Raw genomic sequence first — 27241 nt, 5'->3', positions numbered from 1 at the left:
CAAGCCCTTCCCCTCCATGTACCTATATCTAAGTGCCTCTAAAATATTGTACTTGTATCCATCTCGACCACTTCCTCAGGCAGTTCATTCCAGGTACTCACTACTTTCTGTATAAGGAAGTTACCTTTCAGGTCTCTTTTAAATCTATCCCCTCTCATCTTCTGTCCATACCCTCTCATTTTGGACTCCTCAACTCTGCAGAAAAGAATACAATTGTTCACCTTATCCATACTCCTCTTGGTTTTATAACTTCTTTGAGGTTACCCCTCATTATCCTATGCTCTAAGGAATACAGCTCCATTGACAAAGATGTAAATTCTCAGGACCTCTCTTGAAATCCATTATTTTCTCCATTACTCTTCCTAATCTACCAGGTTCCACATTCCAATCTTAAAAGTGGAATACCATGTATCTTGCCCCTTTTCCTCTCTGTGAAAAAGATAAATTAACAAGTCAACTACTTGTGATCCATTCGTCTCTACAGCATCTTCTTTTAAGGACTCGGTGCCTCATTTTTAAAATACTCTTCTACTCACACCACACATGCTCTTTGAAGAAAACTTGTGTACTCTTTTTATCCTGCCCTTTATTACCATTAGAGATCATTTTATAGAATGACTCCTCCAGTCCTCTGGATTTTCAGTTTGCATATATGCCAACATTTACTTTTAGATGAATACAGTCTGCTGGTAAAATTTCTTAGCTTTAAAGTAGAGCCTTTGTCTTTTAGGATTATACTCTGTTTTCCTTTAAATTTACAACAGTGATAAAATACTAACTTTTGTTTGCTTAAGTCTTCTGAAATGCCTTGGAATATTTTACAACATTGATATGCAAATCAGATATTCCATTTACTTTCAGGATTGAAGATTATAAATAATTTGTAGGCCAACACACACAAAATACTGGACAAACTCAGCAAATCAGGTAGCATCTACAGAAGAAACTAAACTGTCTACTTTTCAGGTCTTTGAAGACAAGATTTTAGATACAACAGGCTTGAAAATCAATTAGACAGCAAGCATTTGAGTTCCTGTCAAAAGCCTCCATTTTACACACACACATATTTAACATACCTCTACATGTCCATTGAGAGCAGCATGATGCAAAGCCGTCCTACCTCCTCTATCAGATACATTGACACTGCTGAGCAATGGAATGATTGCTTCTGCACATTTAATTGCCTTTTTGGCAGCAGCCACATGCAAGGGTGTCTGCCAATTTTTGTCACGGGCATTGACATCAGCAGAATGTTTGATCAAAACACGAACTGCTTCCTGAAAAAGAAATTAGAATTTCTGATGTACAAAGGTGACTAAAACATGACATTGTATCTCACAGGGTCATACAAATACATAACATGGAAACAGGCCCTTTATCCTGCTTGCAATCCTGCCAACTATCAACACCCATTAAGACTAATCCTACATTTAATCTCTATTTTGCTCTTTCTCATCTATTGATCTGTATAATTTCTGTCATAAGAAATAATTATTGGGATCACTAATTTTCCTTTTACAAAAAAATCTTCCAGCTACTCACTTTTAATCAAAATTTAATTCAAGCAAAGCAAGGAAATAGAAAGCTTACAAGACAAATATTGGTTCACCTCTGATGGCTTATGCCATCTATCTGCAGAAGTTCACTGCTTCAGCAATATCTTTCTCCACTATGATATCCCAATCTTATTGGCTGTGACTGGCAGTTCCAACATAAACAACCGACATCTCAATGTGTGCGCATGTGCCAAGAGCATAGTCATATTTGGAAAATCAAAATAGTTGCTAGATTTCTCATTGAGTTCAACAGTAGGGTCCACTGCAATTCCCTGTTATACCTGGGAATCCCCCTTCAGAACTTGAGCTAATCTAGACACTGCAGTTGAAACCCCACTGATTTCATTCCAATTGCACATTAGGAGGAAAGGAAAAGTTTTTTTTTGTGATTTTGCTGTAGTTGAATGCTTTTAATTGATTAGAATTAACTTAAACAAGTAATTTAATTTTTTTCAGAATGTTAGACACTTAAACTTTGGTACAGTATTCCAGAACCACTTTGATCTTACTCAAACAAATTCCAGAATCCATTTTATTTTGCTCTTCGTCACACTCCCAGATTTCACATCATCATAGTTTTATACAACAGTTCCAGTACACTCTGTTCAAAGTAAAATGTTTTGATTAACTGCGTTTACAACCTAGTGTGGGTTAAACAGTGGTGCCTTAATCAAATTACTAAATACATTTAATGTAATGAAATTCAGATGACCGCTGGCATGATTATAAATTTGCAAATGAGACCAAAAGTAGTGTGTTGCTGGATAGTGAAGAAAGTTGTCTAAGATTATAACAGAATCTAGATCAACAAGGACAGTAAGCAAGGTAAAGCAGATAGAATTTAATTTTGAAAACTGTTACATGATGCAATTTGTGAAGTGATGCAATTTGGGAAGTTAAGCCAGGCCAGGACAAACAGTGAATAGCAGAGCCCTGAGGAGTGTTATTAATAGTGAAACCTTGAGATACCAGGAGATAGTTCCCTGAAAGTGGTGACACAGCTAGACAGATCTAAGGTCTGCATGTCTTCCTCGGCTGAAGCGTTAAGTATACAGGAGTTGGGATATCATGTTGCAATTATACAAAGTTGGATCTGGTCACCATACTATAAGAAGGGCCATAAGACACAGGAGCAGAATTAGACCATTCGGCCCATCGAATCTCAACCCAATTCTTCTGCCTTCTCCCCATAACCTTTGATGTCCTTACTAATCAAGAACCTCTCAACCTCCACTTTAAATATACCCAATGCCTTGGCCTCCACAGCTTTCCGTGCAAGTGAATTTATAGATACAGCACCTTCTGGCTAAAGCAATTTCTCCACATCTCTGCTCTAAAAGGATGCCCCGGTATTCTGAGGCTGTAGCATTCATTTCAAGAGTACGAGAATACAAAAGCAAGGATATAATGTGGAGGCTTTATAAGGCATTCAACAGACTGCATTTGGAGTATTGTGAGCAGTTTTGTACCCCTTATTAGACAACAAAGAGATGGTTTCAGAAAGCAGAAGACGGCTAGTAGATTTTTTCAAGTTAGTGGACTGGGCCGTGTTCAAGGACTTATCTGTGGATCTGAATGAATGCACGCACCAGGGTTGTTACGGACTTTATTAAAATGGTTGTAGGTAGTCATAGCCATACTTTATTGATCCCGGGGCAATTGGTTTTTGTTCCAGTTGCACCATAAATAATTAAATAGTAATAAAACTATAAATAATTAAATAGTAGTATGTAAATTATGCCAGGAAATAAGTCCAGGACCAGCCTATTGGCTCAGGGTGTCTGACCCTCCAAGGGAGGAGTTGTAAAGTTTGATGGCCACAGGCAGGGATGACTTCCTATGACGCTCTGTGCTGCATCTCGGTGGAATGAGTCTCTGGCTGAAAGTACTCCTGTGCCCAACCGGTACATTATGTAGTGGATGGGAGACATTGTCCAAGATGGCATGCAACTTGGACAGCATCCTCTTTTCAGACACCACCGTCAGAGAGTCCAGTTCAATCCCCACAGCATCACTGGCCTTATGAATGAGTTTGTTGATTCTGTTGGTGTCTGCTACCCTCAGCCTGCTGCCTCAGCACACAACAGCAGACATGATCACAATGGCCACCACAGACTCGCAGAACATCCTCAGCATCGTCCGACAGATGTTAAAGGACCTCAGTCTCCTCAGGAAATAGAGACGGCTCTGACCCTTCTTGTAGACAGCCTCAGTGTTCTTTGACCAGTCCAGTTTACTGTCAATTTGTATCCCCAGGTATTTGTAATCCTCTACCATGTCCACACTGAACCCCTGGATGGAAACGGGGGTCACTAGTACCTTAGCTCTCCTCAGGTCTACCACCAGCTCCTTAGTCTTTTTCACATTAAGCTGCAGATAATTCTGCTCACACCATGTGACAAAGTTTCCTACCGTAGCCCTGTACTCAGCCTCATCTCCTTTGCTGATGCATCCAACTATGGCAGAGTCATCAGAAAACTTCTGAAGATGACAAGACTTTGTGCAGTAGTTGAATTCCGAGGTGTAAATGGTGAAGAGAAAGGGAGACAAGACAGTCCCCTATGGAGCCCCAGTGCTGCTGATCACTCTGTCGGACACACAGTGTTGCAAGCACACGTACTGTGGTCTGCCAGTTAGGTAATCAAGAATCCATGACACCAGGAAAGCATCCACCTGTATCGCTGTCAGCTTCTCCCCCAGCAGAGCAGGGCAGATGGTGTTGAACGCACTGGAGAAGTCAAAAAACATGACCCTCACAGTGCTCGCTGGCTTGTCCAGATGGGCGTAGACACGGTTCAGCAGGTAGACAATGGCATCCTCAACTCCAAGTCGGGGCTGGTAGGCAAACTGGAGGGGATCTAAGTGTGGCCTGACCATAGACCGGAGCAGCTCCAAAACAAGTCTCTCCAGGGTCTTCAATGTCCCTACAAATTTCTACAGAGTCTTCCCCAACCAGAAGCCCTGGATAAACCATGAGATCTGCAATCTGCAGAGCACTCAAGTCCGGTGACTAAGAAAGTTACAAGAGATGCAGGTATGATCTCTGGAAAGACATCTGATGGGCAAAGTGGCAATTCCAGACTAAACTTGAATCAACAAAGGATGCTTAACAGTTACAGCGGGGTTTGAATGCTATCATCTCTTATAAAGTAAAATCAAACAGAGTACGTAAGGGAAAAGCAGGGCTTCAACTTCCAGATGAGTTCAATGCATTCTAAGCTCATTTTTACAGTAAAAACATGGAGGCATCACAAACTCAAACAGCCTCAGATGATACTGTGATTTCAGTCTCTGAGGCCCAGGTGCAACTAGGCTTCAGGAGGATGAACCCATAAAAAGCATCCAGCCCAGGCGAGGAACCTAGCCAAGTACTAAAGACCCATGCTGATCAACTGGCTGGACAGTTCACTAAGATATTTAACCTCATGCTTTGGCAGTCTGAGGTACCCATCTGTTTCAAACAGACTTCAGTTATACTGGTGCCTAAGAAGAACACAGTAAACTGCATCAATGACTATCATCCAGTAGCATTTACAAACAGTGATGAAGAGTTTGGTGATGAAACATATCAAATCCTGCCTGAGAAGTGACTTGGATCCACTCAAATTTGCCTACCAGAGCAACAGGTCCACAGCAGATGCCATCTCATTAGCTCTTCACTCAAACGTGGAACATCTGGACACAAAGATGCATACATCAGGATGCTCCTTATCAACTACAGCTCAGCATTCAATGCCATCATCCCCACAAAACTAACCAATAACCTTCAAGACCTTAGCCTCAATACAGCCTTGTGCAATTGGATCCTTTGATTTCTCTCTTGCAGACCCCAGTCAGTTTGGATTGGCAACATCTCCTCCACAATATCCAACAACATAGGTGCACCACTAGGCTGTGTGCTTCGCCCCCCTACTCTGGTTGCTTTACAGTTATAACTCAGCACAGCTCCAATTGTTACATACCTCATGTATGTCTTGTGACTGTCTTATGACCATGATGTAACTGAGTGTCTTATGAGCAAGATGTAATGGTCTTGCGGAGGTCACATGATGTAATTTTCCCGCCAGTGAGGTCACATGATGACCTGTTCTCAACAGGTATATAAAGGAGACCCCTGATGTGACGCAGTTAGTTTTCATTTTAGTTTTGTGTTAGATACTCCGTTTTGCTGCGTATTCAGCTTATGACGCAGTTTTGTTTTAAAGTGGAGTTCTACTTTCTATTGTAAGTAGTATTGGAGAGTGAACACCTTACCAAAGTACAGGAATTCGCCAAGTCAAGTAAAGCCGATATCATTTGGTGGTTTTGGAGATGATTGACCTTTATTGAATCTTCGTTCAAGGAAAAGTGACCTGCAACTGAGATATCCCCTGCTAAAGTAGGAGGGATAGTGCAGTATCCATTCTCCAAAGGAAAAGGTCAATTCCTTCAAACTGTTTTATTTCCGTCGTTGTGAATCCTGTGGACAAGGCAGGTTCCGGCTGGGATCAGCAGTAACGTGACGTCTTCAAGGAATTCTTTACTTCAGGAAAGTCTCTCCTAATTGACTGTATAAATCTCTTGGACTTTCAAATTTACCATTCTAAGAACTGTGTTCGAATTTACCGTTTTAAGGACTGTTTACGCATTTACCCTTTTAAGAACCGTTCCAGAGTAGCTGTATAACAGCTAACTTCCAGTTAAGTCAGTCGTTTAAATACATTTCACTATTTTTTTGAGCAGAGTTTAATAAATGTTTGTGTTTTATAAAACCTGACTCAATTCTATATTCATTGTTGCCAGTCATGTGACACAATGTCATATTTAAGTTTACTGATGACACCACCGTCATAGGCAAAATCAAAGACACTGACGAATCACCATGTAGGAGGGAGATTTAGAATCTGGCTGCGTGATGCTACAACAACAACCTCTTACTCAATGTCAGCAAGACTAAGGAGTTGATTATTGACTTCAGGAGAAAGAAACCAGAGCCAGTCCTCATCAGAGGATCAGAGGTAGAGGGGGTCAGCAATTTTAAATTCCTCGGTGTTATCATTTCAGGGGACCTGTCCTGGGCCCAGCACACAACAGCAATTACAAGAAAGCACAGCAGTGCCTCTACTTCCTTAGGAGTTTGTGGGGATTCTGCATGACATCTAAAACCTTGACAAACTTCTACAGATGTATAGTGGTGAGCATATTGACTGGTTGAATCACAGCTTGGTATGAAAACACCAATGCCTTTGAATGGAAAATCCTACAAAAAGTAGTGGATTACGGCCCAGTCCAACATACATCACAAAGGTCATGCTCTCTTCTCACTGCTATCATCCGGAAGAAGGTACAGGAGCCTCCTCACACTACCAGGTTCAGGAACAGCTATTACCCCTCAACAATCAGGCTCTTGAACCAAAGGGGATAACATCACTCAACTTCACTTGCCCCATAATTATAATGTTCCCAAAATCTATGGACTCACTTTCAAGTATTTTTCATCTCATATTCTTGATATTTATGTATTAACTATTATTAATTTGGATTTGCACTGCTTGTTGTCTTTTGCACACTGTTTGAACACCCAAGTTGGGAGGGCTTTCATTGATCTTGTTATGATTATTATTCTACAGATTTATTGAGTATGCCTGCAAGAAAATGAATCTTAGGGTTGTATAAGGTGACATATATGTATTTCCATAATAAATTATTTGAATTTATCTAAAAAAAGATATGCTGGCATTGGAGACGGTTCAGAGGAGGTTAGCAAGAATAATCCCAGGAATGAAAGGGTTCATGTATGAGGAGCATTTAATGGCTCTAGGCCTGTACTCGCTAGAATTTATAAGGAGGGGGTGGAATTTCAATGCAACTTATCAAATAATAAAAGGCCCAAGTAAAATGGAAGTTTTTCTTTATATATAGTGGGAGAGTCTAAGGATATGATCAAGCTCAAGAGTAAGCAAGAAAGATTCACAGGAACTCTGCCCAGACTGTAAGGAGACTGTAAGGCTTAAGTTACAAGAAGAGTTTGGATAGGCTGGGATTACTTTTCCTGGAGTGAAGAGGACTGAAAGATGACTTTGTAGAGCATTATAAAAACATGAAGAGCATGGATAAGGTAGATAGTCAGAGTGTTTTTACTATGCTAGGGAAATTTAAAAGAAGAGGATGTAGGTTTACGCAAAGAGACTTAAAGGGGATCTGAGTTTTTCCACATAGTGCAGTAGACTTTTGGAACAAGCCACCAGAGCAGGTGGTAGAAACAAATACGACTGCAACACTTAGAAGTTATTTGGACAAGTTCCTGGGTAGAAAAGCTTTAGAAAAAGGTCAAACACAGACAAATAGAATTAACATACATTAGCATCTTGGTGGGAATGAACAGATTGGGGTAAATTACCTTTTTCTGTGCTCCATAACTCTATGAACCTATGGTTACCTCTCATTAGATGACTTTCATAGAATGGCAACTTGCAAGGGATCAAGAATGCCTTTGGGAGAAACTGGATTTAGAGTTAATTTAAATCCATTACATAAATGGCTATTTGTGATCCACATCCAAGTTAGAATGTGATTTCAATAAATTAATACTCAACATTGAATTTTGAAAATTAACAGCTATTAAAGCATTTTACGATTGGTTGATAAATCCATTGTAGCCTCAATCGCTAAGTATTAAACAAACTTTTGCATTGAGAAGACTATACTCTGAAAAATACAACTCATTGCCCTAAGATCAATGTGATACTGAGGAAGGATATAGCTAAAACTGCAATTTTCAGTGATGTTTCAGGCATTACAAAGCCTGTCACAACTTTTATTCTTTGCAGTTTAAACTATATGGTACCATCAATAAAAGTGTTTTTTCTTTGAACTGATTTCAAAATTTTTAGTAATTTTACTATGTGAGAATGGACAAAAACTATCAGTGTAGCAAGAAAAACTTAACTCTGTTATATTCTTCCTCAAGTTATTGGAGGGAGCATAAAATGCAGAGTTAAGTCTTCATCTAGGTAGAAGACTTACCATGGTCTTCTACCTAAATCCTCATTCCCACATTTTTTTGCAGTACAATATTGATCAAAACACAATTTTTAACAGTGAATGAAGCTATTTTGTTTTGGTTCATACAATTATCAATGGCTGAATAAAAGAAACTGGGTGTATCACTAGATTTGGAGATAGCTGAAGATCATTTGTGTCAGAGCAGGTAATATGAATATAATGGGAAATACAAATTATGTTAGAGCTGGTTAAGTTAATGCATTTACTTCTGACTGTAACATTAGTTCTTCATCATGGTTTTACTACAATTAATTTGTAACTGCACAATGGCAGTAAATATTTATGATCTTGTGATTGATTGCCCTTCTCAAAATAAAACTTTATAATCCATAACTGATCATGATTGAGCTTTGAATTCTCAACTGAAATCATATGAGTAGCACAATTTCAATTTTTACCAAAATAATCACCCAGTGCTGTGAAACAGATGACTGTAAGAGAGGGAAAGCAGCCTCAATTTTTACAAAAAATAGAGCAAAATAAATAAATATTATTTAAAATGAATATTTAGTAACAAAGTTTGTAGATACTAAATACATCAATCAACATTCTATAATTTAATTTTTATTTAATTATGCTTCTCAAAATCTCCCTACAAAATATGTACCAAAGAACAGTCCTAAAAATGTCAAGTTGTAAAACTTACATCTTTTTGTGAAGCAATGGCACGATGCAGTGGAGTTAGCCACATATTATCCTTAGCATTGACTCGAGCTCCTGTAGAATAAAAATGACAAATAACTTGATCTCGTGCCTTGATAATAAATAGAAGCACTGATCAAGGTTTTTCCTGAGTGCACTGCATTCAGGATTCTATTATTTCTTCTTGTTGTACAAGAGTACAACAAATCTTAACATTTTTAATATATGGATAAGTGACATCAACAGAAAATTCATGAATGCACTATGCAAACCTGTGGGGGGAAAAAAAGGTTTTAACCAGCTGTCTTTAGACAAATACACAAATTCTGAGAACCTTACAGAATCCACTGAAACAAGAACTTACTCATCCAGTGGTGTATTATTTTCCAGCGAGGTTCACACATACATCCTCTAAGAGTTCACATTGAGCTCTGGTGCCCACATCCTCACAGACAGATTATACTTACACATAACCTGTGCTTACTGACCTAGCATGGTTCTTGGTCTGTTAGTGCCTCAACCACCCCTGCCCTATCTCTATAACCTCTTAAGCAATGTGCACCTCTAATTTTGGATTTTACTCTACATGCTGAGAGTCCCCTAGTCATGCAAGGGCCTCATTTTCGTGAAATGTCTACAAATTGAATTTCTCCAAGTTAGAAACAACTCCCTCCAAAATTGTAACATGGAGTTGTTAGGCTTAACAGCCCGAGACTGGGAAAGGTCAGTATAGGTGATAGCAATTTTTACCAGCAAGTGAGCTGTGACAAATGTTTATCTGAATGCAGCCTGGGTGAAATGATGGGGATGCTGACCTACTAATCGGTTACAAAAATATCAGCAGTTCAATTTTTTTTAATGTGCACAAATGACAAATGGCTCAGAGCTCATAACATTTGACCTTATCTGAAGGAGAGTCTGGAAAAATCACAGGCTTTTACTGGGAATTTTCTTGGTATTATTTCCTGTTGAAGAGATTTGAGTACTATACCCAAGAGCAGAGTCGGGGAGAACTTACATGAAATCAGATTTTCTTAAATCAGGTCTTCCATCAACACAGAAGCACCATGTATCTATCACTGAGCAACAGAAGTCACAGACTGCTAACCAAGATTTCAACTGCCTGTATTGCAAGTTTTAAGATTCCTCCCTGAAATTGTCCATTTTTGTCTCCCACATTCTTTATTAAAACCTACACGGACAAAGATTTGGATCACCAGTTCTAATATTTAAGCAACTTGCTCTCAATCTTCTGATAAAATTGTTTCAAGATGCGTTGAGACCTTTAATTTTGTTGAAGATGCTATGTAACTGAAAATTGTTTTTGTGTGACTTAAGAGGAATTCACCTGAATAGATGCAAACATTTCCAACTGAAAACCAGAAATTCCAAGGCAGAAAAAAAGGCTGCCTCACAGGATCCATTACCATGACCCAACTCAGTTCCAAAACATCTCCTATAATAATTGCCTCAAAATATAATTGTTCAGCATTTTTCTCCCCAGTGCAATTAAAATTGACTTGAAAACTGCAACTGAGGTCATCCTATTCTTATCTTTCATACTTTGGCCACTCCCCAATTTCATAGCTAACAAATCTCCTCCCTCTGAGATTTCCCAGTATTTCCAGGATTCTTGATATTCTTTAACCTAATACTCCAAAGCTTCTTCAGAATATTTCTAGCTCCCAAACCCTTCAATCCCCAAGTTCCAAAGCCCCCAATTACTCCCAAGTCCCATAGCACTCTATTGTCCAATGTCCCAGTCGTCAGACATTTACCTTACTTATACTGATACCAGGCCCCAATCCTCAATCAACTCTTTTCTCTGGCCTCAATCCCAAAGTAGTACATTTTCCATTCAATAGCACCTCAGACAGGAATACCAAAACAGAAATCAACCATTTTACATTCTATTTGGTTCACAATTTCTAGACCAGCTCCCATTTGTCACGGGCCAATCATACTTTTAGGATATCTTAAACCCTGTATTGCGAAGTAAATATTATTAAAGTCAACATATGGGCAAACAAAACTAAAAATTTGCTTAATAAGATAAACAGATAACTTATTTTTACTGTCCATTAAAGAGTCAGAAAAGAGAATTGTTTGATCTTGAACTATCTACTGCACTACTAGGGCATCAAAGGTTATGGGGAGAAGGCAAGAGAAAGGGGCGAGAATGATAATAAATCAGCCATGATGGAATGGAGGAGCAGACTCAACATGCCAAATGGCCTAATTCTGCTCCTACGTCTTATGGTCTTAGTAATACAAAGATATGGCAATAGGTTTCCCTCCCATATAAACCTCAGATTTTCTCCATTAATCTGATAAAATAAAAAAGAAACGCATCAAATAAAACAAATCCAACAATTCCTTAATTTTTCATGAGCACCATTTTGAATCTATACGAAATTCTACTCTATGTTTACATCCAAAAACAATTTAAGTTTGTTACTTATATTCCCATTTGGTCTTCAGAAATAAGCATGCAACCCAATGAGATTACCTGACAGGATAAGGAGTTCAATAATTTCAGCATCACCCAGATAGGCAGCCGCATGGAGTGGTGTCCGTTTCTCTGAATCCTTTTGGAACAAAAATAACCCCAGTAATAACACGCAGTGCACTCTTTAAAACATTATTAATAAATAATGAAGTTGTGATTGTATCCATGACAAGGACTATACCTGGGTGTCAGGCATTGCAAAGCAGTGGCTCTACATAGTGTGTCATCCAAAAGTTACTCATTTTAACTACTTAAAAAATAAAATGTCCAATTGACTTCTTAGCCAAATCCTGAAATCATATCAAAAAGCACAAAGAAACAAGGCATGCAGGAATTTATACTTCGTGTGCTCCCCCAAGCATGTTGGACTAGATTTATATTTATATTTATCTTTTTTTTACATTTTCTTTTCTCCAATATCTGAGAACTGGCTGGACAAACAGAGTACTTTGTGAAAACCAATTGCATGCAGCAAGCTTGCACTAATAACAAAGGAGCTAAAAGTTTTTTTTTGTTGAAGTTGATTTGATGACGTTTTACCCAGGATCTCAGGAGGACTCCCTGACCTCTTTTCAACACAAAGCTTTCCCAGTCTTTTGTCAGACACAAGAAATATTTCAATAAATTATTAAACCTTCTGTCCAGGTGCAATGATCAATACTTATGATCTGATACAGTAAAAAAAAACAAGTCTTTCACCAATTGTCAAATGAATTATGGTAATTGGGGGCGAAACAAACATTACATTTATATATAATCTCACCATGCCCTCATGACATCTTAAAGTCAATAAATTATTTTTCAAATAAAGGGTAATAATTATTTTTGCACAGGAAGTTCAACAAACAGTTAATAAGATAAATTCTAAGCAGCACTTCCTCAGTATGGTATAATACCAACATTAAAATGACAAATCTTGGGAATGAACTCACAGCTCTCTTAGCTCAGACAAGAAAGCTCTTAACTAAGTCAAATTAACAGGAGTTCATCCACAAAGATCAGGGTGTTCAGACAGGAATAGTTTCCAATTCAGCAAATCGGTTAACCAGGGATCACACAGCAACATGTGAATTTGACATTCATTGGCTATTGCTGGATAGATGTGTGTTAATATAGGTTGAGTACTCCTTATCCGAAATTACAAAATCCAATTTTTTTTTTTTAAGCACTGACATGGCATCACAAATGAAAAATTCCACAAGGTGCTGAAAAGGTTCCCAGGCAATGCACAGGTCTCTGTGCACCACATACAGTTCTAAGAAGTGACCTTACATATGTGATGAACAGAAGTTAATGCAAAATAGAAAAACAATACATAAAGTGAACAATGAAGATCTCAATTGTGTATTGAAAAAGTGGATTCAGTGGAGTGAAGGTATGCCACTTAACAGTATGATTATGAAACATGCAAATATCTATCAGGCAAACTGAAAATTGAAGGCAAATGTTTCATGTACAATATGACTAAAAATATATGAAACTACACCCCTACACCCGCCATCGTAGTTTTTGTGGAACAGGTGGCTGTTTCAAATCAATGTGGATATGAAGCCAATCGTAGCACTGGAACCCAGTAATAGAATCGGTCGGAGGCAATCACTCAACTCCGATACAGTCTGTGGACAACTCAGCTTCGTCACATCAGACTGTGCTCCAACTGCAGACTGTTCATTCCGTGAGCTTCACACCAGCCATACACAAGTCGTATATGTAACATAAATGGATTCTGTGTTTAAACTTGGGCCCCATCCCCAAGGTACCTCATTTTATAGATGCAAAATTCCAAAATCTGAAACACATCCAGCCCCAAGCATTTCTGATAAAGGATGTTCAACCTGTACTACATGGCAATTGGATTGCTGGCTGTTACATCCACTGCACCAAGACGACCTCCAATGCTGTACTCAGCAGTAAATAATATTCATTCAGCAAAGGCAAATTGACCAGCATGCAAGTCAACAAGAAAAACATGGGAAATAACAGGGCATATTAATTGAACAGGATCTTATGTCACCCTCTTCAGATATATTGAACAAACTAATTCCCAGGCATAAAACACTGGCTTTATCACCCTCAAGCAGTGTCTCCATTAGGTACAGCATTACATGCAAATGAACTGCGTGCACAGTAGCTTGGGCACAATAACCTCTTATATACAAATAAATAAGTTCATTCATTAGATCAACTTGTTGCAAGGCCATCCATATGCATTGATGCAAATAAGCTTTTAACATCCTTCGAAAATTTAAAGAGAAATCTGACCAACAGTATTTTCTTAAATGTATAGCCAATCTTGGGATAAATCATGTACATCAGGCAAACATAACGAATGAAAAAGTCTCAGGTCTGGTCAACAGATGCAATATTGTTCAGTTAGTTGAACTTGCCCAATAATCATTGCCCCAATCCAAAACATTATTCAATGAAAGAATAGCATTTGGTCAAGAAACAGGTTTCCAGTTTAAAAAAAACCTTTTAAGTGACTTACCAAAGCATTGACATCTTCCGTTTTATAAATTAACACACGTACTTCTTCAGAATCACCACTAAATATTGCGCGGACCAACGGAGGCTAGAAGAAAAGAAAAACTGTTAGTAGTTCCATTTCATGTTATTCATTTTATATATACACATATTCACAAAAGGTTCAAGCAAATAAGTATCTATAGTAAAAAAAACCCAGAATTGTCTAATATGGATTTTAAAAAACACAGCATTCCAATTTCAAGAGATATGATAAAAACTATGTGCAAGCCATTCATTAACAGTCTCTTTTCATTTAAGCCCAAGTTGCTTCAAGAATCATGCAAAAAAATATAAACACATGTCTATAGACATTTTCTGATTTTACTTCTAAACTCCAGCACCCACTTCATTATTAAAAATCTTTTTTTTTTCTTTCCTTTCTCAACAAGGTAGACAAAGTTTAGGGCACATGCTTCAAACCAATGGATGCTTTCAATGACAGAAGATGCTAGAAAACTCAGCAATACTTGGCATCTCACCAATTTTCCACACCTTTGCCTCCACTCAATTTCCTGATCCTGACCTTTCACCTCACTGGTCTGCACATTCCACAGATCATTCAGCACAATTTCTTCCACTTATACCAGTAGTCCAGCATCAGGTACATACTACACTCTTCTCCCTTTGTAGCATTTCAAAGGGGTCTTCCATCCCCACCAGACACTCCCTAAACTACACATTTTTTTCATCATCCATCCATCCTAATAACTCTTTTCTTCCCACCATCCAGGGACCTAAACTCTCTTTCCAGGAAAACCAGTGATTCATTTGTATGCCTGTCAATCTAGGCTATGCACAGTGGAGTCTATACTTGAGAAGCCAAACAGCAAACTGGGTGCAGCTATGTTCAGTCTGCAGGAGTGACCCTGGCTCTTAATAGCCTGCTTCCTCCATCCCACTCACACTGACTTATTTGTCTATAGCCTCCTGGTTCACAAGTCTCAAGGTTGTGAAACAGCACCTAATCTGCTGCCTGAAACTGCAGGCTTCCAGACTCAACAGTACATTTTCCAACTCCTAATAACTAATTTTCCACTACCTTTATCAGGCACTTGTGTTACAAGTCATACTTCAATGATTCTGACTCAGATTCACCCCTGCACACCACCCACCTCCCAAAACACCCAACCCACCCCACATAAGGCTACTCTGATCTATCATTTGTAACACTTCTTTGCAACCCCCAAATATCCATCAACAACCCCAGCCTCAAGCTATCACAGATATTTACTTTGCCCCATTTATCCTTTTTGTAACTTCACTGCATTTTAAAACAATCTTTTTTTTCCCCAACGATGATGTTGGAAAATGTGCCAAAATGTTCTTGTTTCAGATTTCCAGCTTTTTCTATTTGTTTATATTTCATCCAGTGGATTCCGGTTAATCAGGCCATCGGTTAAATTAGGGCAACCGCTTAGTTGGGCCATCTCCTAAAGAACAAAAACTAATCAAGCGAACAGCCAGGATTCCCTTCATTTACTTGGGACACTCTATTGCATATTTGGGGCAGGAGACCACTGCCAAACAGTTTCAACTAGCATCAGTTGCATGCACTTGCATGGCCATTGCATAGACACTACACCATGCTTAGAGCAAACAGTTTTTAAGTAGCATCAGTTGCATGTGTTGTGTTCAAAAAGCAGTGGTTCATGTCACTGATAGTTGGTAAGAAATAAGCCGTAAGACAGTTCAGAACTGTTTTGTTTACTATGTTTTCAAGCATTCAGACTTTGAGATGCCAGAAATGGCTGAGAGTGAAACCGAAATGATTTTACTTCTTCAACAAGTTAGGAACTTCAAAGAATTAAGGTATCAGCAATCACCCTTGAAGTTACAATTAATATAAAGATTTGGAGGATGCAATCCAAAAGGATTGTATGAAGCCAGTCCATTATCTACACTAGGTTTCTGCAATGAATGTGTTCATTTACAGTCACTCTAAAGAGTATGACAGCGTCTTCTTCTTCATGTGCCTTGTGCGTTACACGCTTGGGCGAGCATGGCTTTCCACATCGAACGATCGCATGCAGCATCAATATCTCACACACTTAGATCTGTTAGTTCTTTCACTGTGTCCATATATTTTCTTCTTTGCCTTCCCCTTCTGCATTTCCCAGGCATATGGCCTTGTAATGTAAGGCATTCTATTTCTCCCATTCTGATGGCATGGCCCAGGAATTTAAGTTTCCTCTCATTTAATGTTTTCATTAAAGATCTTTTTGTATGGGCACGTTGGAGTACTGTCTCATTAGTTACCCTATCTCTATATGATATTTTCAGCATTCTTCTAAGAAACCACATTTCTGTTGCTTCTGTTTCTTTGGAGTTCTGGTGTTATAGTCCATGTTTTGGAAGCATACAGCAAGATTGATCAGATGGAACATTTTAGTAGCCTAAGCCTTGTTGTCATAGAAATGTGTCTGTTGGTAAAAATGGGTTTCATTTTTTGGAAGTTGGTTTTGGCAATGGCAATTCTTCTTTTTATTTCTACTTCTAGCATTTCGTGATATAAAGGTACCAAGGTAATTAAAAGTTGGTCTTTTGTTCAATCTCTTGGTTACCTGTGTACAATTGGCAATTGGGAGTATCTTGCTGTTTTGATATTACCATACATTTTGGTGATTATTTTTTTGTTACAGTTGACGGTTAGACCAAAATCTGCACTTGTTTTTAGATTATGAGAACACACAGTCCTCTTTTATTGTCATTTAGAAATGCATACATGCATTAAGAAATGATACGATGTTCCTCCAGAGTAATATCACAGAAAACAGGACAAACCAAAGACTAACACTGACAGAGCCACAAATTATAACATATAGTTACAGCAGTGCAAAACAATACCATAATTTGATGAAGAGCAGACCATGGGCACTGTAAAAAAAAAGTCTCGAAGTCCCGAGTCGATCGACTCCCGAGCCCCCGATAGCAAGCAGCAAAAGGGAGAAACACCCTGCCATAAACCTCCAAGGCACCGACAACTGCCGATGCTTTGGAAGCAGCCCACCACAGCCAACACCAAGCCCGTCCATCTGAAAACTTCTAGCCTCCGACCAGCTCCTCTGATACAGCTTCCCGAGTGCCATCCTCTGCCGAGCGCCTTCAACCTAGCCCTGGCCGCCGAAACAAGCAAAGCCGAGGATTCGGGGCCTTCTGCTCTGAAGATTCCGGTTACCACACAGTAGCAGCGGCAGCGAAGCGGGCATTTCAGAAGTTTCTCCAGATGTTCCTCCGTACTCTCACATCTGTCTCCATCAAATCAAAATTGTGCACGGTCCCCTACTTGACAGATTTGTACTTGTCTAGGATTTGTAGGTCTTCTGCAGCCCTTGCTATTAGGGTGGTATCATCTGCATATCTTATATTGTTAATGTTAACAGCTCCAATTTTTATCCTATCTCGGTATTCTATTTCTCTGAGAATCATTTCACTATAGATATTAAACATCCCTGTCTAACTCCTCTTTGAATCTTAGTCCAACTGCATCAATTTTTACCGCCATCATTTGGTTTCAATATAAATCTTGAAGCAGTTGTTGGTCCCTTCCAGCAATGTTTAGTTTAGCAAGAATCGGAAATAATTTTTCATGTTGCACTTTGTCGAATGCTTTAGTGAAATCAATAAAACATAAAAAGACATCATTTTGATATTCAACTGCCCTTTCTGAAAGCATTCGTAGTATGAAAATTGCGTTCCTACTTCCTCTATCCTCAATAAACCCATATTGTAGTTTAGAAGTTTCTGGTCTTAACTTGTTTTTAATTCGACTCAGAACAATTCTCTTCAAACTTGGAAGACTAAGGGTATTTTACGGTTTTTGGATTTATTTTTAGATGGTTCCCTTATGTCTTTTGAACAATTATCTAATAAATATAACTTATCAAGAATACATTTTTTTAGATATTTACAAGTTAGAAATTTCCTAAGTACTATACTTTCTTCCTTTCCAATGCTTCCTCCTACATATATTTTAGATTCGATAATTAACCTCAATCCATGTCAGAAAGGTGCATCGGCTATGATTTATAATATTATTATGAAACTTAGGAAAGCTCCATTTGATAAGATTAGGGTAGATTGGGAACAGGAATTGGGGCTTACCATTTCTGTGGATGATTGGGGGCAGATTTTACAATTAGTTAATACTTCCTCTATTTGTGCTAAACATTCCCTAATTCAATTTAAAGTGGTTCATAGAGCACATATGTCCAAAGATAAGTTAGCGCGTTTTTACTCGCATATTAATCCTTTCTGTGATAGATGTTCGGGGCAGATAGCCTCTTTAACTCATATGTTTTGGTCTTGCCCTACTTTGGAAACTTTTTGGAGAGATATTTTAATGTTATTTCTAAGGTATTAAATATAGATATCTCTCCTCACCCTATTACTGCTATCTTTGGACTACCTAAAATTTCTAGTAATCTTTCCCCTTCAGCCCGTAGAATGATTGCATTTCTTACTTTAATGGCGAAAAGATGTATTTTACAACATTGGAAAGAGCTTAATGCTCCAACTACCTTTTTTTGGTTTTCTCAGACGATTTTATGTTTGAATTTGGAGAAAATTAGAAGTAACCTTTATGATTCTTCATTTAAATTTGAACAGATTTGGGGACCTTTTATTCGATATTTTCATTTAATGTAATATTTACCCTTCTTGTTTTTTTTTCACTGTTTTTAATGGAGGTCGGGATTGAGGACGTGATTTTAAGTTTAACTCTGTTTGGTTTCAAGTTAGCCCATTGCTTTGCTTTGCTTTTAGTTAGTTGCACGGTGGGTTTTTTTTGGGGGGGTTTTTTTTTCTTTTTTTTTCCATTGATATATATAAAATTTAGTATACTATTATGGTATCTTGGTTTCTTATGTTTAAATTACATTGTAGTATTTTTTTTTGGTATTGATACCTTTTGGAATTTTATTATACTTTAACATTGTATTAATGTTTATATGGCTTACCTTTTTTGTATACTTATTCAATAAAAAGATTTAAAAAGAAAGAACAATTCTCAACAAAATCTTTATTATATGCCTCATAAGACTGATTGTTCTATAACTTTCGCAGTCAATAGTTCCAGGAATTTTTGGCAGAGTTATAAATACTGATTTCAAGAGATCGCCAGGCAATACACCAGACTCATATATGCCATTAAACAGTTCAAAAAGGATATCTATGCCCAGATCTTCTACGGCTTGTATCATTTCCAGTGAAATTTCATCAGGTCCAGTGGCTTTACTATGTTTCATGCTTTTCATTGCTTTAGTTATTTCTTCTTTGATAATAGGTGGGCCAGAATTAGGGTGTTTAATATCTGGGGGTTCCCCTCTATTATCCTCAAACAGCTGCTCTATATAGTGAAACCACCTCTCACAAGTTTTATCCACCAGTTTTATGAAGATCCAGATAAAGTATGTGAGAGGTGGATTCAGTATATAGAGCAGCTATTTGAGAATGACAGCGTACTCTAGATTAACTCCTCCATCAATTACTGTAAGAAACTAATACATAGTTTTATAATACTATAGTTGTGTTGATAGTGTTCCAATTTGTTATTCAGTTAAAATGGTAGTTTGCCTTTTTTTAATATCTTTTACTGAAAGATTGCAAATGTCACTCCGCTATTTAAGAAGGGGGCAAGGAAGCAAAAAGGAAATTATAGACCTGTTAGCTTGACATCAGTGGTTGGGAAGTTGTTGGAGTCAATTATCAAGGATGAGGTTACAGAGTACCTGGAGGCATATGACAAGATAGGTAGAACTCAGTATGGATTCCTTAAAGGAAAATCCTGCCTGACAAACCTATTACAATTTTTTGAGGAAATTACCAGTAGGCTAGACAAGGGAGATGCAGTGGATGTTGTATATTTGGATTTTCAGAAGGCCTTTGACAAGGTGCCACACATGAGGCTACTTAACAAGATAAGAGCCCATGGAATTACGGGAAAGTTACATACGTGGATAGAGTGTTGGCTGATTGGCAGGAAACAGAGAGTGGGAATAAAGGGATCCTATTCTGGTTGGCTGCCGGTTACCAGTGGTGTTCCACAGGGGTCCGTGTTGGGGCCGCTTCTTTTTACATTGTACATCAACGATTCGGATTATGGAATAGATGGCTTTGTGGTTAAGTTTGCTGACGATACGAAGAAAGGTGGAGGGGCCGGTAGTGCTGAGGAAACGGAGAGTTTGCAGAGAGACTTGGATAGATTGGAAGAATGGGCAAAGAAGTGGCAAATGAAGTACAATGTTGGAAAGTGTATGGTTATGCGCTTTGGCAGAAGTAATAAACGGGCAGACTATTATTTAAATGGGGAAAGAATTCAAAGTTCTGAGATGCAACGGGACTTGGGAGTCCTTTTACAGGATACCCTTAAGGTTAACCTCCAGGTTGAGTTGGTAGTGAAGAAGGCGAATGCAATGTTGGCATTCATTTCTAGAGGAATAGAGTATAGGAGCAGGGATGTGATGTTGAGGCTCTATAAGGCGCTGGTGAGACCTCACTTGGAGTACTGTGGGCAGTTTTGGTCTCCTTATTTAAGAAAGGATGTGCTGACGTTGGAGAGAGTACAGAGAAGATTCACTAGAATGATTCCGGGAATGAGAGGGTTAACATATGAAGAACGTTTGTCTGCTCTTGGACTGTATTCCTTGGAGTTTCGAAGAATGAGGGGAGACCTTATAGAAACATTTCGAATGTTGAAAGGCATGGACAGAGTGGATGTGGCAAAGTTGTTTCCCATGATGGGGGAGTCTAGTACGAGAGGGCATGACTTAAGGATTGAAAGGTGCCCATTCAGAACAGAAATGCGAAGAAATTTTTTTTAGCCAGAGGGTGGTGAATCTATGGAATTTGTTGCCACGGGCAGCAGTGGAGGCCAAGTCATTGGGTGTATTTAAGGCAGAGATTGATAGGTATCTGAATAGCCAGGGCATCAAAGGTTATGGTGAAAAGGCGGGGGAGTGGGACTAAATGGGAGAATGGATCAGCTCATGATAAAATGGCGGAGCAGACTCGATGGGCCAAATGGCCGACTTCTGCTCCTTTGTCTTATGGTCTTAACTATTCCCATGAAAATTTGGTTAATTGGGGCAGCCGCTTACTTGAGCCAAACTGTACAGGCCCCAATGTGTCCCAATTAACCGGAATACACTATTTAAAATTTTTATTTCTTAAAATAGTTCAACTCGCAAACTGATCTAAGTAATTTCCATAATTAATGCAACCATTAGAACATAAGAATGAACATTTAAACATTAGTTTTATTTGTCACATGTATATCAAAACAGGGAAATATACAATGAAATGCATTTTTTACATCAACAATCAACACAGTCTGAGGTTTGTGCTGGGGGCAGCCCATAAGTGCCACCATGCTTCTAGCACCAACACAGCACGTCCAGAACTTACTAACATGAATCTATACATCTTTGAAGTGTAAGAGGAAACCCACACGGTCATAAGGAGGACATACAAACTCCATACAGGCAGCAATGGGAATTGAACCCCAATTTTACAACTGCCGCTGTAAAGGTTACATTAATTACTAGGCCACCATGCCTCCCATGTTTCACTTTTTAAATAAAAAATGAAAATGCAGAGTATATACCATTCTAATTTATATATTTTATATACAAGTACTGCAATGAATCTTCAAATATTTCATGGGGATTAATGACAAATTTTCATGACAGGTGTCACTTTCTATAAAAACAGCTCACCAACCTAATGGTATTAGTTATCTGACAGTGCTCATTTACTGAAAGTCTGCAATTTGGCTTATTTCCAGTTATGCCACATTTTTCACCATGATGACCAATCACACAAAAGCATGACAGAGTGAATTTCTTTCCCAATAATATACATGCCTATTAGATTGCTAATATAATACAAAAATTGTATTATATTACAAAGACCATAAAATTATTCATTTTGGAGTGTAAATGGTAGTACTAATACAATGAAATAAATCAAACCACTATAGATAACAATCTCGAGATCCTGTATTGATGATTCCTAACTAGATAGGTTGGTGAGTATAACAGATATAAAGCAGCTACAGAAGGATATGGAAAAGTATAAGAAGAGAATTTCCTTTCATTAAAAAAGGTATAGTTGTAATGTCATATCAAAAGATAACAATGAATCATAACTGTAATATTTCTTCTCTCAGAACTTTTCCTTATAAAAAGGTAATGTTACCAGCTTTAGTCAAATAAATATAGAGCCAACAACAAAATAAAAAATGTAATCTACTTATTTAGAATACTACTTTCAGAACTGAGCTTTACCTTTATCCTGAAAGCTATTGGGCAAAAGTGAACCAAGAACCATTTAGAGGTTCTCCAGTTTCCTGAGATGCAAGGTTTTTTTAAAAAAAAATAAAGCCTTACAACATCTCTGAGTAACTGAATTTACCTAATTTGATGTTTTTAAACAACAAATCATAAATGGTTGATGTACAACGCAAATTTTTTAAATCCCCTCATGGAAAACATCAAAACTAACTTATTCTGATTCTGACCAATTCGAAGGATTCTGAATCCCTTCACCTTGAATATTGCTATTGAAACAGTAAATAAAGACTATTACAAAAACTAAAACATTCTCCTGTGATAGTTTATTAAAGACTCCTATTTATTGCTGCATCTTTTCTTGCTGCGTTGTGATCAAATATTGTGCAGGAAATAAGTATGAAAAATGGCTAACCATTCAAAATTAAATATGTTAAAAATGCTAATGCTCATAAAAATATTTTCTACAATAAATAAGTTGTTGTATTACCTTATATGGCAGTAAAATGGAATACACAGAAGGTACAATCACAAAGAATATTAATTTTCTTATCAAGCTCCTGAACCTCAAAACAAATTAAAAATACATTTTGACAAATGTGAAGTTGGTAAAACTGGGATAACACTCTGAGTCAAGTTAGAATTCAGAAAATAACAGTGTTTAAGAAGCCAACAAAAACATACTTGTTTAAAAGTTATTATAATTGAGTCAGTAAAATTTGACATTCTGCTTATGAATATGATCAGGCATCATTCACTGCCAAAAAAATGTATCAGCCCTTTTTGAGCACAGCATGCAGGACTGATTACACCTTTAAGAAATTCTGCTGTGTGCGAAAAGGACATTTTAAAATACAATGATGCCACCTAATATAAAGAATACAATTCCTAGATTTATTAATTGAAATATAAAAATCACATTATTTATTTTATTATTAATATTTTTGATAAACAATAATGGAATACCAATATTTTTTGATGGTGCAAATAAAAAGTTGCTTGGAGAATGCAGGGATGAGTGGGGCAAGGAACAGGGAAAGAGGGCAGTCACTTAGTGGTGGTAGCGTCAGGAATGAACATCCACTCACATCACAGCTGGTGTTACGTTCAAGGCAAGCCAGGGGATTTACTTTTACAAGATCAGTAGGATGGGGATTAGACTAGACATCAATTAGCTGCTACTTCTTAATGGCTTATTGAGTAGTCATTATACCACTCAATAAGTGCGTTCACTTATGGAGAGAAAAAATGGTCCCTGGTTCTTGATTGCTCTATAAAAAATGTGTCCAAATAATCAAAACTGCCCAGGTTTTGTAATACAGGTGTCCCTCGCTTTTCAAATGTTCGATTTACGAAACCTCACTGTTACGAAAGACCTACATTAGTTACCTGTTTTCACTAACAGAAGGTGTTTTCACTGTTACGAAAAAAGGCAGCATACAAAAAAAAGCAGCCGCTCTCCCCCGGATTCGGAACTGCATTCTTGCCAGCATTGCTTAAATACGTGCCTGTGAGCATCCGTTTGCAAGATGAGTTCTAAGGTATCGGAAAAGCCTAAAAGAGCTCGTAAGGGTGTTACACTTAACATAAAACTAGACATAATTAAGCGTTTCAATCGTGGTGAACAAAGGACAAAGTGAGTCTGGCTTGTGGAAGCTGACAAAGATGATGTTGAAGAGGTTTTGGCATCCCATGACAAAGAACTGATAGATGAAGAGCTGATGCAATTGGAAGAGGAAAGAATAACAATCAAAACCAAATACAGTAGCGAACAGACCGAAAGTGAAGTCGTCCAGGAACTGAACGTGAAGCAACTGTATGAGATTTTCGCTGCAATGATAAAGTATGACTTTAATTTTGAAAGGGTAAGTCAGTTTAGGGCATATTTGCAGGATGGTTTGAGTGCTTACAAAGAACTGTATGATAGAAAAATGCGCGAGGCTAAGCAGTCAAGCAAGCCTTCCACATCAGCCATAGCAGACGACGAACCTCGACCTTCAACATCGAGGCAGGCAGACATAGAAGAAGATGACCTCCCTGCCCTGATGGAAACAAACCACCCCAACCCCCAGGCCGCGGAGAATGCAGCAGTAGCCGGGATGCACCCAGCACATCTTTAAGAAAAAAGCCGAAATAAACAAGCTAATTAATTAGGTGCCGCCCGACACTCGTAAATGTCGGCCCAGATCCAAGACGATTGCTGATTGTGTCACCTCTGATCTGGGCTGACATTTACGTGCCGGGCGGCACCTAATTAATTAGCTTGTTTATTTCGGCTTTTTTCTTAAAGACGTGCTGGGTGCAACCGGCTACCGCTGAACCCCTGCACGCTTCGCAGATCGGTATCAGTTCATTATCTGGAGGGTGGGGGCCACTGCACCACCCCTACCTCTGACGACTCAGCCTAACACACCATCATCAGCATGCTTGGTGCTGTCTTCTCGATTCCCGTAAGTGATACTACACTGTACATACATTATTTCTACTTTATATCGGCTGTGTATTTTTATGTGTTATTTGCTATGATTTGGCTGGCTGGTCTCATAGCTTAAAGGTTACTGGAGAGAGTGTTCCTGCCAACAGCGCTTCCACCGTGTTTCTGCCAAGGGGGCTTGCGTGAGATTTTCGCTACAGAGAACAATGCAGGCAATGATTGTAGAAAAGTATTTCTACTTTATATAGGCTGTGTATTTATCATATCATTCCTGCTTTTCCTATATGTTACTGTTATTTTAGGTTTTGTGTGTTATTTGGCATAATTTGGTAGGTTATTTTTGGGTCTGCGAACGCTCACAAATTTTTTCCATATAAATTAATGGTAATTGCTTCTTTGCTTTACGACATTACGGCTTACAAACCGTTTCATAGGAACGCTCTACCTTCAGATGGCGGGGGAAACCTGTATACCCATGGTGAGTACCCTTAGAGAATACATTATTCTCTTTCCTTTATCTTAGGAATTAATTCTGACTAAAAGGGTATTTTAAAAAGATTTTAGGTACTTGCGTTCATGTAGCTTTTAAGACTTTTTTGTTTAATTGAGATTTTTGTGATTTTGGAATGTACAGTTTATACATTAAAACTAAAAGGGAAATACAATCAAAGTTCCTTTATTATCAAAGTATGTATACTATATACAGCCTTGAGATACATCTTCTTACAGGCAGCCACAGCACAAACAAACCCATTAAAACAAAAGAAGACTATCAAACACCCAATGTGCAGAAAAACAACAATTGTGCAAACAATAAAAATAAGCAAATCACATTCAGAACTGAAGTTCACTAAAGCGAGTCCACAGCCATGAAGCCGGTCACAGCCAATCCAGGAGCCCATTTGTTGCAAGCCATAGTCTTAGTTCAACACAGAGACAAGTAAACTTCACGGAGCAGCAAGCTGAACATCGTCTCATCCCTCAGCTCCAGCCCTAATACCCTAACCTTTTTGATCTAGCCTAGCACTTAAATTGGCCAAACAGTGGGTCATTCCTCCCTCTCAGGTCCAGGACTTGCCACCACAACTTTGCTTTGCCTTGGTTCTGGTGCTTCAAATCGCTTCCAAGTCTACACCCGCAGCCAAACATTGGCTCATAACCCACTCTTAGGTCTGGGCCCCACAGGCTCGATCCAGCCTGTACACGCCACACAACAACCATCCTGCACTTTCAAGACTTCAAATTTATACCACAAAAATGGCAGGGCATACAGGTGGTTTAAATGCTTGACTTCAAAAAGGAAGTTAAAGGTTTTTGATTGCATTAATCAATTGAGAAAAAAAATTGTGAATAGTGAAGTAGTTAATGGTTGATTTTGCTGCCAGGAAGACTTTGCTATGCTTCACCAGCACCATCTAAAACTGGAAGATGTATTCATTTGTAAATAGAGAAAAAAAATTGTAAAAAGTGCATTCAAAAAGTGCCATGTACTTTTATACAGTTTCAGCTGTAGTCCAACCTAACCCAAAATCAAATATGCAAGGCTCATTTTAAAATTTACCACTATTAAAGCATTAATACACTTTTGTATAATTTTGTCCATTTTAGCTACAACTCAGGTGCAATATTTTTAAGCTCTCCCTGCAATTTAGGAAGGTACTTATTTTCCTAATTTGCAAACATTTCTTCCTCCTCTGCTCTTCAATAACATAATAAACTGTGGATAATGCCTTTTGTAATTGCTTCTTTATAATCTTTAACTCTGAATCTTATTGTTCACGTGGCACAACAAAAGAAAGAGGCACAACTATTATGTTGTCCCCAATAATTATTATTAATAATTACGCCTACCCGATACATTTTCCTTCACTTTATTTTCCAAATCATCCAGTGTTTAATTGTTAGAGCTCCGGACAAGAATCTCAAGATTCAAGCTTTAGACAAACACTAGACAATGGGGAGACCTGTTGGGGCACCCTTTGAGAGAATGGTAGTGCAGTCTGATGTGACCAGAATGAACATTAAATTTTCCTGAATGCTATTGGTATCGCTTTGCTTTGGAAACTGAAGTAGTAAACCTCAGTTTATTAGAGAAGAACGACGCGTAGCAAAGCAAATATATCTCCTCCTTGTTTAACACTTTTGATGGCATAATTTCTGGCTTATCTGCCATCCAGGACATCTCAAATGTCCTCTTTCTTTAGGGATCATGATCCTTCTACCGTCATCAATGATGCCCTCATAC

General features: G+C 38.2%; 1 protein-coding gene across 6 annotated transcripts in view; it reads right to left on the bottom strand.

Moving 5' to 3' along the window:
- Positions 1-27241, bottom strand: part of LOC134348485 (serine/threonine-protein phosphatase 6 regulatory ankyrin repeat subunit B-like) — a 164113-nt gene that overhangs the window by 103310 nt on the left and 33562 nt on the right. For all 6 annotated transcript variants that reach the window (XM_063051940.1, XM_063051945.1, XM_063051946.1 and 3 more), the window contains exons 2-5: positions 14240-14323; positions 11752-11830; positions 9247-9317; positions 1077-1277 (exon numbers count right to left, since the gene is read on the bottom strand). In XM_063051940.1, coding sequence (XP_062908010.1) covers positions 1077-1277; positions 9247-9317; positions 11752-11830; positions 14240-14323 — 435 coding nt within the window. The remainder of the gene's footprint in view (positions 1-1076; positions 1278-9246; positions 9318-11751; positions 11831-14239; positions 14324-27241) is intronic.

Source organism: Mobula hypostoma, chromosome 6 (genome assembly GCF_963921235.1).
Source record: "Mobula hypostoma chromosome 6, sMobHyp1.1, whole genome shotgun sequence".
Lineage (NCBI taxonomy): Eukaryota > Metazoa > Chordata > Chondrichthyes > Myliobatiformes > Myliobatidae > Mobula > Mobula hypostoma.
The sequence above is the reverse complement of the archived record's forward strand: the minus strand, read 5'-3'. Positions and strand labels throughout refer to the sequence as shown.